Consider the following 12998-nt stretch of genomic DNA (forward strand, 5'->3'; position numbering starts at 1 on the left):
AGACTACAACTTGTTAATTGTATTTTACAGGAAAACACCACTAAGACTTTTTGGGACCAGGCCTAGTAACTGTTAGCAGCCACTTAGCAAGTATTTACTAGTCTCCTGTTTGTACTGAAATGTATTATTGGTTGCTCTGTGTTACCAAACTTGGTATAAACATAGCAACTTTTATTATTATTTTACATTAGTATTACTCACTTATATAAAGTTTCATATACCAGCACTAAAAGTGTGTATTGTGGCCTGATGAAAATCTACCAACCTATTTAAAGAAATTCATGTGGAATGTAATATACAAACATATGGAGGCCCATTTACTAAGGGTCAAATGTCGAGGGTTAATTAACCCTTGATATCCGACCATCGAAGTAAAATCCTTCGACTTCGAATATAAAAGTCGAAGGATTTACCACAAATACTTTGATCGAACGATCAAAGGATTTTAATCCATCGATCAAACTATTTTCCTTCGACAAAAAAAAGCTTAGAAAGCTTATGGGGAAGGTCCCCATAGGCTAACCTTGGTGCTCGGTAGGTTTAAAGTGGCGAAGTAGGTAGTCAAAGTTTTTTTTAAAGAGACAGTACTTCGACTATCGAATGGTCGAATAGTTGAACGATTTTTAGTTCAAATCGATCGATTTGAAGTCTTAGTCGAAGGTCGAAGTACCCAAAAAAAACCTTCGAAATTCGAAGTTTTTTTTACTTTGAATCCTTAACTCGAGCTTAGTAAATGTGCCCCATGGTGTTTCAATTGTCCTTAGCATTCATAATTTTAGTGTGTTTTATTTAGGTGATTTGCCCCACACATTAATATTGTATTGTTTATGATTTCCTCTCTTATCCAGTACTTTCTTATCTAGGATAATAAGGAGCAGAAAAATACCACTGGTTTTATTAAGTCCCTGATTAATGTAATTCAAGCTGAACCAGTGTTGATGCTAAATTAATAATGCTGTGGAATAACCCTGCCCCTTGCTAATTCTATTAAATGAGGTATTTTCTCATGTGGAAACAGTGGACAGTTGGTACAAAAATGCCCCAAATGTTTGATTTATGTTCTTAGTTATAACAAGGATACTGAAATTGGTAAAACAAATTAACACTCATTCTCCTTGGTTCCTGTGGAATGATGGATTACAAAATGTAATAATCCAATTAGAATAAAAATGTGGTAAGGCTCTAATTGATTAATCAAATTCAGAATTTTCAGACACAATTTTTTTTCCTGAAGTCCTGAAGTGGTTAACTCATTTGGGATATGAAGTGGGTGGAATGGGTGGCTTTTGGTCACACTATGAAACACAGTAATACTGAACAAGGATTGGCACTTAGTAATAATGGCAGTTCTGCTTCTTGGCAACATTTAGTTGGAATGTAAGCCATCCGTGGCAGCCATTGGTTTTTGCTTCCACTATGGCTAAACCTCTGGAATTTTCTGATTAACTGTTTGAATAATTTGGTTCTCAGGCCTTTGGCTGCAGAGGATTTAAAAATCCAGTGAGTGTTAAGCCTATTCCATGCTATGCCAGCCCCACTAAAGGCTGCCAACTAGACATTTACTGCCACATCAAAAACAACATTGTTCAACAGCTTAGAGCTCAGCTGACTGCAGACAAATACAACACACACTGTACTACAGCAGGTTTGTTCAATGATGCACAGAGTAGAGTTTCCAGATTTTTCATCAGACTTTCTCAGGATATATTCACTGAATGAAAGGCATGCGTTCCTTGTTCTCAGTGTCTCCTTCATGGTCTTCTTCTTCTTCCCCTGCTTCACTGGTTTCGGTGCTGTCATTGGCCATCTAGAAACAAAGAAATATAGGAAATAGCAAATGAAAAGCTTTGATACCACACAAAATTAAAATAAATTACTCTGACTACATTTTGGATTAGAGATGAAAAGTTTTCTATTATTTTAGTAACCCATAGTAAGCAAGAGAATATTTATTTTATAGAAGAAGGAAAGCTACAGAGGTTTTTTATTGCCAATATATTAGCCCCAATGGTGCAAGCTATAACACTAAATTTATTCAGCAGAATACTTTACCATAACTAAGTAAACAGCTCTAGAAGCACTCTGTTTAGGATACAGCTGCCATATTAGCTTGATGTGACATCACTTCCGGTCTGAGTCTCTGCCTGCTCACTCATAGCTCTGGGCTAAGATTACAGCAGGGAGGGGAGGAGGAGAGAGAGAGGAGCAAACTGAGCATACTCAAGCCCTAGCCCTGGAGGTTTAAGCTGAAAACAGGAAGTCTGATACAGAAGCCCAACAAAATAGAAGGAAATAAATTATGTGTTTATTTTGACAGAGGACTCAGAGAAGCATTACTTTGAGGGTTCACTGGTGTATTTACCGTATATAGACCTTTCTGTTTAAGCTTACTTAATTTTAGCCTTTCCTTTAAAGGAACAGTAACACCAAATTTTTTTTAAAGTGTTTTAAATGAATGAAAATAGCATGTAGTGTTGCCATGCACTGGTAAAACTGGTGTATTTGCTTCAGAACACTACTGTAGTTCATATAAACAAGTTGCTGTTCAGCAATAGCAGAAATTGAAAAAAAGCTATATGGCACAGGTTAAATACTGGATAACAGATACCACCATTATGTTCTACAGAGCTTATCTGCTATCTGCTGTGTAACCTGAACCTTTTCTCATTTGAATGGCTGCCCCCATTGCTATACAGCAGCTTATTTATATAAACAATAGTAGTGTTTCTGAAGCAAACACACCCATTTTATCAGTGCAGGGCAACACTACATTATATTTGTATTACTTTAAAAAAAAATCATTTTTTGATGTTACTGTTCCTTTAAGCAGTAGACCAGCAAATGCTACGTATCAGCTGATATATTGCTATGGGATAGTTCAGTCCTTTTATTACATCGATATACAGTATCATTGTTAAATACTCATTTTAAAGGGATTTTGATGGAAAATAATAAACGGCTGTGTAGCTTTTGAAAAAGAAACTAATTTTTTTCTCTACTCACGATGTTTGCATGGCCTGCCGTATTTCCAGACAGTCTCTAATCTTGTCTAATCAAAGTTTTTATTTATATATATATTTATGTCAGGATCAGCTACATTTACAGAGTGTGTACTGTATATCTTTGGATATTCATTATAAATCTAGGAGACTTGGAGAAGTAAGACATCTTGGTTCAAGAAAGACAAATAATTTTTCAGCAACTTAGAAAATAACTAGGAAAATTTTATTTGATGGCACTGGCCTTTAAGTAAGTTTTGACATTTGAATCCTCTTGGCAATAGACTGCAGAGACAGAACAAATGTCATTAGAGGCACTCTTTTCAGAAGTATTTAGGAAGCGGTCTCCAAGTGACAGTAGCTCACTGCTGCTGATACTGCTATTTGCAGGTTATGGTGATATAGGAACAGAAAATGGCCTGCAACACCAAATTTTTACAGAGTAGAGTGTTCTACTAGTATATTTCCTGGGAACTCTAAAGAAAGCAAACAGTTGCAACAATGTCAATTCGACAGACTGGGAATAGCCCCTGACCAGATATTATAACCTGAATATAGTAAAAGTCATGTTTGGGTGACTTTTTGGTGACTTTGTTCTGCAGTCCTTAGCCTATTAGCCTATGCATGAGACCAAAACAATGGCCTCCCTAATTGGTATCTGAGCTGCACTAGCTGCAGATTAATGCTGATGGATTAATACAGTGTGAGCGAATGAGGTCATTAGCATTTATGGGTGATACGAAGGTCGCCAAAATGGACCTATGTAACATTTGCAATGCTTTTTCAGTTGCCGGTTAACCTCACACTTTCAACATACTACTTTGTACAGTAGACATTGTATACCTAAAATAGAGTGAATAGTTCCTATGTATATATTAACTTTCATTCATGTCGGAGAATAATGTAATAAAATATTTTACGAACATTCAAAATAAATGTGCACGCACTCCTGCAGCCAAGGCATTAGAGGTTAAAACTTGTAACTTTATTCCATCTTGTTAAAAGATATGCGCATATCTTTTAACAAGATGGAATAAAGTTACAAGTTTTAACCTCTAATGCCTTGGCTGCAGGAGTGCGTGCACATTTATTTTGGATGATTTGCATTGCCTAAACTACGGGTTCGGGGCACGGCACCTGGGCCACTTGGCCAATTTGGTGAGTGTAAGCTCTGCTGACCTTTTTCAATATTGAAATTGAATTGTTCATCTTTTAAGTGACGGACCTGGGGTTTGGACACCCAGGTCACCCTTTCCACTCGGTGAGAACTACCCAGTAGCTGGCTTTCCGTCACTGAATGTTTTATAAGCAAGATTAGATTTTGATGCTTTTTGATAATATTTAATTGGTCTTGAGAGGGATTAGAGCCAGCAATTTCTTTTTTCGTATGTGCAATTTTACGAATATTCCTACACCCCCTAGTTATATTGGAATTCATGATTACAGCAAGCAAACAGGCACCATATTGTGGACACTGTTATTGAGACAAGATTTGCATCAATTTCGAGTTTATGCTCCAGAATGAAGCATCTGAAACCAGTGCCTATGCACAACCAACACAATTAGACCTTGAGCAGAAGGGGAAATGTGAAACGTGCAAGTGACATCTAGGAAGAGCTGAATGGAAAGTGATTGGCAGTAACTGCCTCAGGCATAGAGGAGTGTCAGGCAATATATGATTGACAAATGAGACTTTTAAACAAGTTTATAACGGGCATGGGTTTTGTAATAAAAAAATAATTTGGGATTTCATGCATCATTTGAACACTACTTTTATCATACAGCTTTTTATATCTAGGTGACAGGTTCCCTTTAACATTATGGACAAAGCAGCCAATTAAAACTATATGAATAGTTTTTTCAAATATGCCACTTCCTGGCTGCCAGATTGGATCAAACCATATTGTCAATAAACAAAAAATTGGAAAACTCACTTACTGATATTAATACATAATAAATTAAGTTTATTTTAAATGAGTTTGCCTTGATATGCAGATTAGTTTGGAGACACTTAAACAGCCATTTAAGCAGATCAACCCTCCAGTTCATCATACCCCTCCAGTTCATCATACCCCTCCAGGCCCCCACTCAACTGTTTATAGGATATTAAAAGTCACCTACATAATTCACTCAGCCTTGTGGAAACAGAACTCAGTACAGGTATGGGGCCTGTTATCCAGAATGCTCAGGACCTTGGGTTTTCAGGATAATGGATTTTTCCATAATTTGGATCTTCATACATTAAAGTGGTTGAGTTAACTTTTAGTATGATGTAGAGAGTGATATTCTGAGAAATCTGCAATTGGTTTTTATTATTCATTATTTGTGTTTTTTGTTTTATTTAGCTTTTTATGCAGCTGCCCTCCAGTTTGCAATATCAGCAATCTAGTTGCCAGTGTCCACATTACCTTAGCAACTATGCACTGATTGAAGAAACTGGAATATAGAGAATAGGAGAGGGCCTGAAAAGAAAGATGAGTAATAAAAGGTAGCAGTTACCATAAGTTTATTGCCTTACAGAGCATTTGTTTTTTAGATGGGTCAGTGACCCACCATCTGAAAGCTGGAAAGAGTCAGAAGGAAAATAATTAAAAAACTATAAAAATAAATAAATAATGAAGACCAATTGAAATGTTGTTTATAACTGGCCATCCTATAACATACTAAAAGTTAACTGAAAGGTGAACCACCCCTTTAAGTCAACTAGAAAATCATGTAAACATTAAATAAAAGCTTGCTTCTATAAGGATGAATTATATCTTCATTTGGATTAAGTAGTTTTATTAGAACAGAGAAAAAGGAAACCATCTTTTTAAACTGCAATTATTTGGATAAAATGGAGATGGCCTTTTCCGTAATTTTGAGCTTTCTGAATAACAGGTTTCCGGATACAGGATCCTATACCTGTACAGATATATAGAAAGTATAGGCTTATTATAAAAAATATCAGTTATGTATAATAAAGTACAGCTTAATTTCCGTTTCTATTCTCATCTGGGAAAAGTACAGTACAGTATGTACCACTGTCTTGCTAAGTCCTAGTTTATATAATATTTGCATAAAATCTTGTTCTGTGCTATGTATAGATTCACACATGTCTTTAAAGATTTAGACGTAGAGCATAAAATAATCAGGGATAATGTTAGCTTCTTAAGAGAACACTAAAAGCACAGTATTTTCCAAATGGCTGTGCACAAAACATTTCTTTAACAAGCATATTGGTTAAATGTTTTTGGTACATTACTCCCGGCCATCTCATTTGGGAAGAAAGCGTTACTGTGCCTGCGCTGCATGGAACAGATGGTGGCCCTGTAGCATAATGACAACATCCTGAGTCATCAATGCTCAGACATGTTCTGAGATAGATTTTGTATAAACATTTCTACCTTTGCAAAATTTCTTTGCCAAATAGACTGTTTGTGTGAGTGTACAAACTGCACTTTGTTTTGCAAAGTCCCACTGTTAACCCCCTCTGCTTTCATTTTATAATCCAGGGATTGTTGCACTGCAGCTCCTAGAATAAAATCGTTTTTGGAGTAGTGTACCGACTGAAAATCACTAAGAGTGGAGAGCAGGAGAATATACATGTAATTATGAGACTGATCTATAGAATGCTTGGATGCCTTAGGATCACTGAAAAAAAATCCTAGAGGTTATTATTATTAGGGGCATGCAGTGGATATTGTGATACTGTATAATATACAAGCTGAATAATTGCCTTGATTGCATATACTCTCAGGTAATTAGTGTTTTTGGGTCTGATGTGCTGAATTTCAGCACTCATATAACACACCACAGATGAATACCAGTACATGGTCGAACTGGGAAAAAATCTGGTCGGCCCCTCTGGCCCAGACCCACTCCCCACTGCCTCCTGAACCCCGACGCACTGGTAAGTGTTGGCAGGTATGAGCTAGCGGGGAGGGGAACTGCGGTTGGTGCAGGGGTCGGTGAAGGTCAAGGTCCGGGGGGCATGTGCATGGCCCCTAATCCTAATGCTGCGGCACAGTTGTTCTTGTACATTTGGCACTTTTACCAGTGTTCATTTCGATGTGTTCAACACATTACAAGTTAAATGGACCTAAAAAGCAATTGGTTCATTCCCTAAGACAAGATGGAAACTCTATCTTTGTAATGTAGGTGTGTATGCACATAATGCTCCTGTCATATGGTTCTCTGACACTGAATCCAGGCTCTACAATATTAAGGAACAACAGAATGTTGAAAATGAAACTCCTATTTGGCACCAATTGGACTGAGGGCTATGGTATGTCGCAGACCCATCACATATATTTATCTCTTACATGCAAAGCATAATTATGAATGGGGGTGACTGTAAAACCCACCAAGGTACTTGACTAGCTTCAAAATGTTTTGCCATGTAAAAGTTATAGTAATTTTGCCATTGTATATTTAAAAATATTTTTTTGGAAACTAACCAAAGGGGTTGGTGCTTTTTCAACATCCAGGATAAGTTTTCCAATATTCCCTCTATCATGGATTCTCTGCATAGCTTCCTTTACCTGGGGAAAAGAAGAAAAGGTTTAAGTCACCCAGCATAGGATTCCAAGTTACAGCAAACTAAGTATTATGCTCATTTTAAATTCTGATTGTCGTAATGATGTCATGATTGCCTATAATTAAGTACCGGAGGGTATGAACGAATAAGGAAGAATGGGCTTGTATGTATATTCCTTTAATATGGAATTCTAAATAAAATGTGTAATTTTGAATAGTTTTTTAGATTTTGGGTAATGATGGGCGAATAAATTCGACAGGCACAAATTTGCGTAGAATTTCCATGTTGTGCCGCAAGCAAATTCATTTGCGAAACTGTGGCACACATAAAAATTGTTGCATGTCAAAATTATTTGGACACCCATTGACTCTAATGCATTTGGACCAAATAGCATAAAAATTGACGCTTGCTTCAAAATTTTTCGCAGTTTTGCAAATTTTGCGATAAAAAATACGTCACAGATTCGCCTATCACTATGGGACAACTTTTGTTTTGACTGTTGTGAGTAATCCATATACGCTGGCCCTTTATTTGACTGGCCAAAGTGCATTTAATAGCTCATGAGTCATTACTGACACTGCCAGATATATATCACATAAATGTCACATTATAAGGCTGATTAGTAAATAATTGAGATTATTGGTACATGGAAAATCAGAAACCAGTACAATTAGCATCAGAATTAATCAGCCCTATAGCATCACAAGGCAAACCTCATTTCTGCTTGATGACTTGCAACAACCGCTAAGCTTAGCTTCTCAACAGCAGCTCAAAGCACAATGAGCATCATCATCATCATTTATTTATATAGCGCTGTCAAGATACGCAGTGCTTTATGAGCATGCGCGTTACAGACACTCCTCGCAAAATCCAGGATGGGAAACGACTGTGACAACTTTGAAGGTCTGGATCATTACTACCATAGAGATTCTTAACCTGGTCCAAAAATATCAGTATATAAAATATGCCATTTCTAGCTACTGTATATTCATGTTTAGGGTTTAGTTCTCCTTTAAGCAGTTTGTCAGTAACTGCTTCTATCCTTGAAATGTAAATTCTGCTTGACATGAAATGTTCTGCCAGTAAGGGAAACCAATCAAGACTTTTCTTACAATACCTCCATACTGTATATCTTTGCATGGAACCTTTACCAGCTTTGCACATTCTTCCCTTCTATTCCAGGCTTGTAAATGCACCCTCTGGGCCTACAAGGCCTCACTCACATATACAGAGTAAAGCTGCTGATTATTTCTATAGCTGCAACACTAGACACACTGTAAAACTGTTTGAACATGCAGATTTATGTGCTTATTGAATATTCATGCATATGCTAAGCAAACAAGTACCAAGTCTGTCTCACTGGTGATTTCTGTATCAAATACAAAGGGTTCCTTAATTAAACCTATTTATTGCATTAAGGATGTCTCTTTGGTGGAATATTCAATAGTTGCAACTGTTAATGTGGAGGAAAGTTTCCCTACCTCTTCCAAGGCCCATAATGAATCAACCAAAGGCTTGATTTTCTTCTGGTTATACAGTGCAAGAAGTTTATCTACCACCCCCTTTATAACTCCAGCATGACCTTGTTTGAATAGCAGGTTTAGGAGTGAAAAGCCAGCCATTACTTTATTTTCTTCATACAACTTGATGGGATTCACTTTTTCCACTTGCCACCACTGTTAGAATGTAAAGAAACATAAGAGTTTTGATTACATTTGCATGATCTCAATTAGACAGTGTTTTGCATAATTCAATGATTTAGGTACAACAGATATCTTTTGGCCAATATCACACAAGTAAAACTTTTATTTTCTCCTCTGTCATAAGTCATAGGGGGTTATTTACTAAACTCCGAATTCAAAAATCATGAAAAATTTGTGATTTTTTTAAAATTGCCATTTTGAAAAAAATAAGGCCCCCCCCTTTGGATCGTATGATTCACGGTGCACACAAACTAACTAAATAAACCATACATGTTAGGTCACATGAGCCAATTAACAGACAGAGTTCTGTCTTTTGCTTCCACACTTCTTCCTGTTACAGTTAGGGGCACATTTACTAAGGGTCGAATATCGAGGGTTAATTAACCCTCGATATTCGACCATCTAAGTAAAATCCTTCGACTTCGAATATCGAAGTCGAAGGATTCACCACAAATACTTTGATGAAATCCTTCGAATCGAACGATTCGAAGGATTTTAATCCATCGATCGATGATTTTCCTTTGATCAAAAAAAGCTTAGAAACCTTATGGGGAAGGTCCCCATAGGCTAACATTGGTGCTCGGTAGGTTTAAAGTGGCGAAGTAGGTAGTCGAAGTTTTTTTTTTAAAGAGACAGTACTTCAACTATCGAATGGTCAAACGATTTTTAGTTTGAATCGTTCGATTCAAAGTCGTAGCCGAAGGTCGAAGTAGCCTATTCGATGGTCGAAGTATTTGAAGTTTTTTGACTTTGAATCCTTCACTCGAGCTTAGTAAATGTGCCCCTTAGAGTTGTAGTATTTCTGGTAAGGTGATCTCTGAGACAGCACACAGACCATCACGAAATGGTGGTTCAAGACAAGAGATGTAAAAGGGCAATATTTACTTAAATATATATTCCAGTTTGGTAAGATTCTTTAATATGCCACTTAATTTGATAAACTATCTGTTGCTTAAGTATTCATTTCAGGGGTATAGTTTTCCTTTAATGTTTTTTTGGAAGCTAAGCCTCCCCAAACCTGTCTGCTAAGAAAAATTAAAAGAAAATATTTAGAATGGGAAATCTTAAGAGCTGACCTGTGTGCCAAGAACAGTTAGGGAATAGGTGTGACTGAGTTTTACCCGGGTTAGCTATTTGTGCTTGGAATCAGGGCCAATAGACAAAGCAGGTGCTTATTCTCCACCTGTTTGTCTGGTATGTGGGGATTGTTTAATACTTATATGACATCTGAGTTCTGGAAGGAGTTATTGCAAGGGGTTATTGGCACAAAACATAAATACCATCGTCAATGGTAGTTTCATTGAATTATGCTGTTAGGTTTTAGCTAAATATTTAAAACATTTTGAAGGTGTGATGCAGTCATTATGGTGCCATTGTAGCCAAATCACACTTTCACACCTCTGTGAGTTCTGCCAACACCTACCTGTAGAGTTCAATGAAACATTGTGATTGGATATTGGTGACTGATCCTTAAAGGAGAAGGAAAGCCCCAGGGCGCAAAACCCCTCCCCCCTCCCGTGTATTGCCCCCCCTCCCTCCTCCCCCCTGGCCTACCCCTCCCGCTGGGCAAATGCCCCTAACTTGTTACTCACCCCTCTGCGCAGGTCCTGTCCACGGAGTTCACAGTCGCCATCTTCTCCCACGCGCGTCTTCTTCCTTCTCTGACCGGCGTCTTCTGGCGCATGCGCAGTAGGAACAGGTACCGGTACAGCTCTATTGCGCATGCGCCGAATGTCACGAAGTGAAATCGGAAAACTTCGTGACATTCGGCGCATGCGCAATAGAGCTGTACCGGTACCTGTTCCTACTGCGCATGCGCCAGAAGACGCCGGTCAGAGAAGGAAGAAGACGCGCGTGGGAGAAGATGGCGACTGTGAACTCCGTGGACAGGACCTGCGCAGAGGGGTGAGTAACAAGTTAGGGGCATTTGCCCAGCGGGAGGGGTAGGCCAGGGGGGAGGAGGGAGGGGGCAATACACGGGAGGGAGGGAGGGGTTTTGCGCCCTGGGGCTTTCCTTCTCCTTTAAGGGGTTTAAGGCCTTGTACCCTTAGCTGCCTGGCAAATAAATATGCCATTCCTTCTTACTGGAGTGCTGCCTTCATTTGTATCACAGCTTAGACTGCAGCATACATGCCTTTAATGTTTTTCCCCATTGCTCTAGCTCAGTTAGCAGATCAGGTAGGCTACATTCACTTACACACAAATTTTGTGTTGATAGTTGAATTTAACCTCGTCTACTGTTATACTGTATTACTTTGAAACTGCAGTAAAAAGGCAGCCACTGTTCTTTGCAAGGGGACCAACTTATATGCAGGGCCGGATTTCAGCGGCGGGCGCCCCTAGGCCGCTCAGTCCTAGCGCCCACTGTCTCTAGCTAAGGGCTCTTACAGACGAGCGTTTTTACCTGCGTTCCGTTTTTCTGCGTTCAGCCGCAGGGGAGTGCAGGGATAGACGCATTACATTTTTTCCAATGGGGCTGTACTCACACAGGCGCGTGTAGGCGCCGAACGCAGGTTGAGACGCAACATGCTGCATTTTTCCTGTGGCTGAACGCAGAAAAACGGAACGCAGGGGAGCGCAGGTAAAAACGCTCGTCTGTAAGAGCCCTAAAGCAGGCACACCGGAGCACTGGGGAGCTGCGCGTCCCCAGTGCTCCTCAGCAAGCATCTGGATGTTATGCAGGCCCTACCAACTTGCTGCCCTAGGCCTGGGCCTTTGTGTCCTCGTCACAAATACAGGCCTGCTTATATCTGATTTATACTTTCTATATGTAAGATCCCTCATAAATGACACAGTTAGCATATCCCTTGTGTTTTACGTGTAGACCAATAAACATAGTTTAATGTTAAACAACCCAAGCGTAAGTCCTGATTTCCAGTAATGTGGATGAACTGAATGTTTTTTTATAATTTTAATAAGATAGTGCTATGATCTGGTTGGAATATTTCTGTTATTTACGTTAAATCTGAACACAAAAAAAGATTTTTTTTTAAAAAAAGTAGTGCTATGCATTTAATTTACAAATAGTCTGGGCTTCATCCATGTCAAGTGAAAAATGATTAGTATTTAACCATGAAGCCTTTGGGCCCATCAGGTAATAGCTTTTAAGTGAGCCCATGTATGGGGCAGATTTCAGAGTGTAGTGCAATTAACATATATTCACCCTATGTGCTGAGAAAATTACAACTTTTGCCAGTGCTTATAATATGGGACTGAATCAGCTGTTTCTCAGCCAGTGGAAAATCGCTGGTGAAGAAACTGTTGATGTAACATTAGACTTGGCCTACCCAAACAAAAACATCACCCTTTACCTATGCCTGATTTGTGTGCAATTGTGTCTGTTTTGATGAGTCGGTACAATTGTGGTGGACACAACTCGGATAATGGCTGCCATTACACTGAAATGATCCTTATATTCCCCTGCATCCCATTAGCCTTACAAGGCATTTTAGTTTTTTCCTTTCTCCTAAACAGTGCAACTTTCCCATCCCCACATTTATCATTTTAAAGCTGCAAGTCAGAGAGACCAAAAGATCACACAAGTTATCCTGTGGCACTTGTTAAATACCATGTAGACTTTCTTGTGCAAGAGTACACATAAAATATGTAATGTGGCAAAGGATTCAAGGTTCACTACAGCTGTTTTCATACAAAACTATGACACCCATCAGTATTAAAAAAAACACATTAGGGGGCCTATTTAGTATGCTGTGTGAAATTAAATTCACTGGAAAAAAGCTGTGTAAGAAACTGCAAATTTTCAAGGTGTGTTTTATT

At 38.6% G+C, this 12998-nt stretch overlaps 1 protein-coding gene across 1 annotated transcript in view; it reads right to left on the reverse strand.

The window, feature by feature from the left end:
• Window positions 1-653: 653 nt before the first annotated feature.
• The window catches only part of vat1l.S (vesicle amine transport 1-like S homeolog), a 51167-nt gene continuing 38822 nt past the window's right edge, over window positions 654-12998 (reverse strand). Inside the window, exons 7-9 of the mRNA XM_018260474.2 lie at window positions 9000-9194; window positions 7439-7522; window positions 654-1807 (exon numbers count right to left, since the gene is read on the reverse strand). Coding sequence (XP_018115963.1) covers window positions 1709-1807; window positions 7439-7522; window positions 9000-9194 — 378 coding nt within the window. The 3' untranslated portion in view covers window positions 654-1708. The remainder of the gene's footprint in view (window positions 1808-7438; window positions 7523-8999; window positions 9195-12998) is intronic.

This window comes from Xenopus laevis, chromosome 4S (genome assembly GCF_017654675.1).
Source record: "Xenopus laevis strain J_2021 chromosome 4S, Xenopus_laevis_v10.1, whole genome shotgun sequence".
Taxonomy (NCBI): Eukaryota; Metazoa; Chordata; class Amphibia; order Anura; family Pipidae; genus Xenopus; species Xenopus laevis.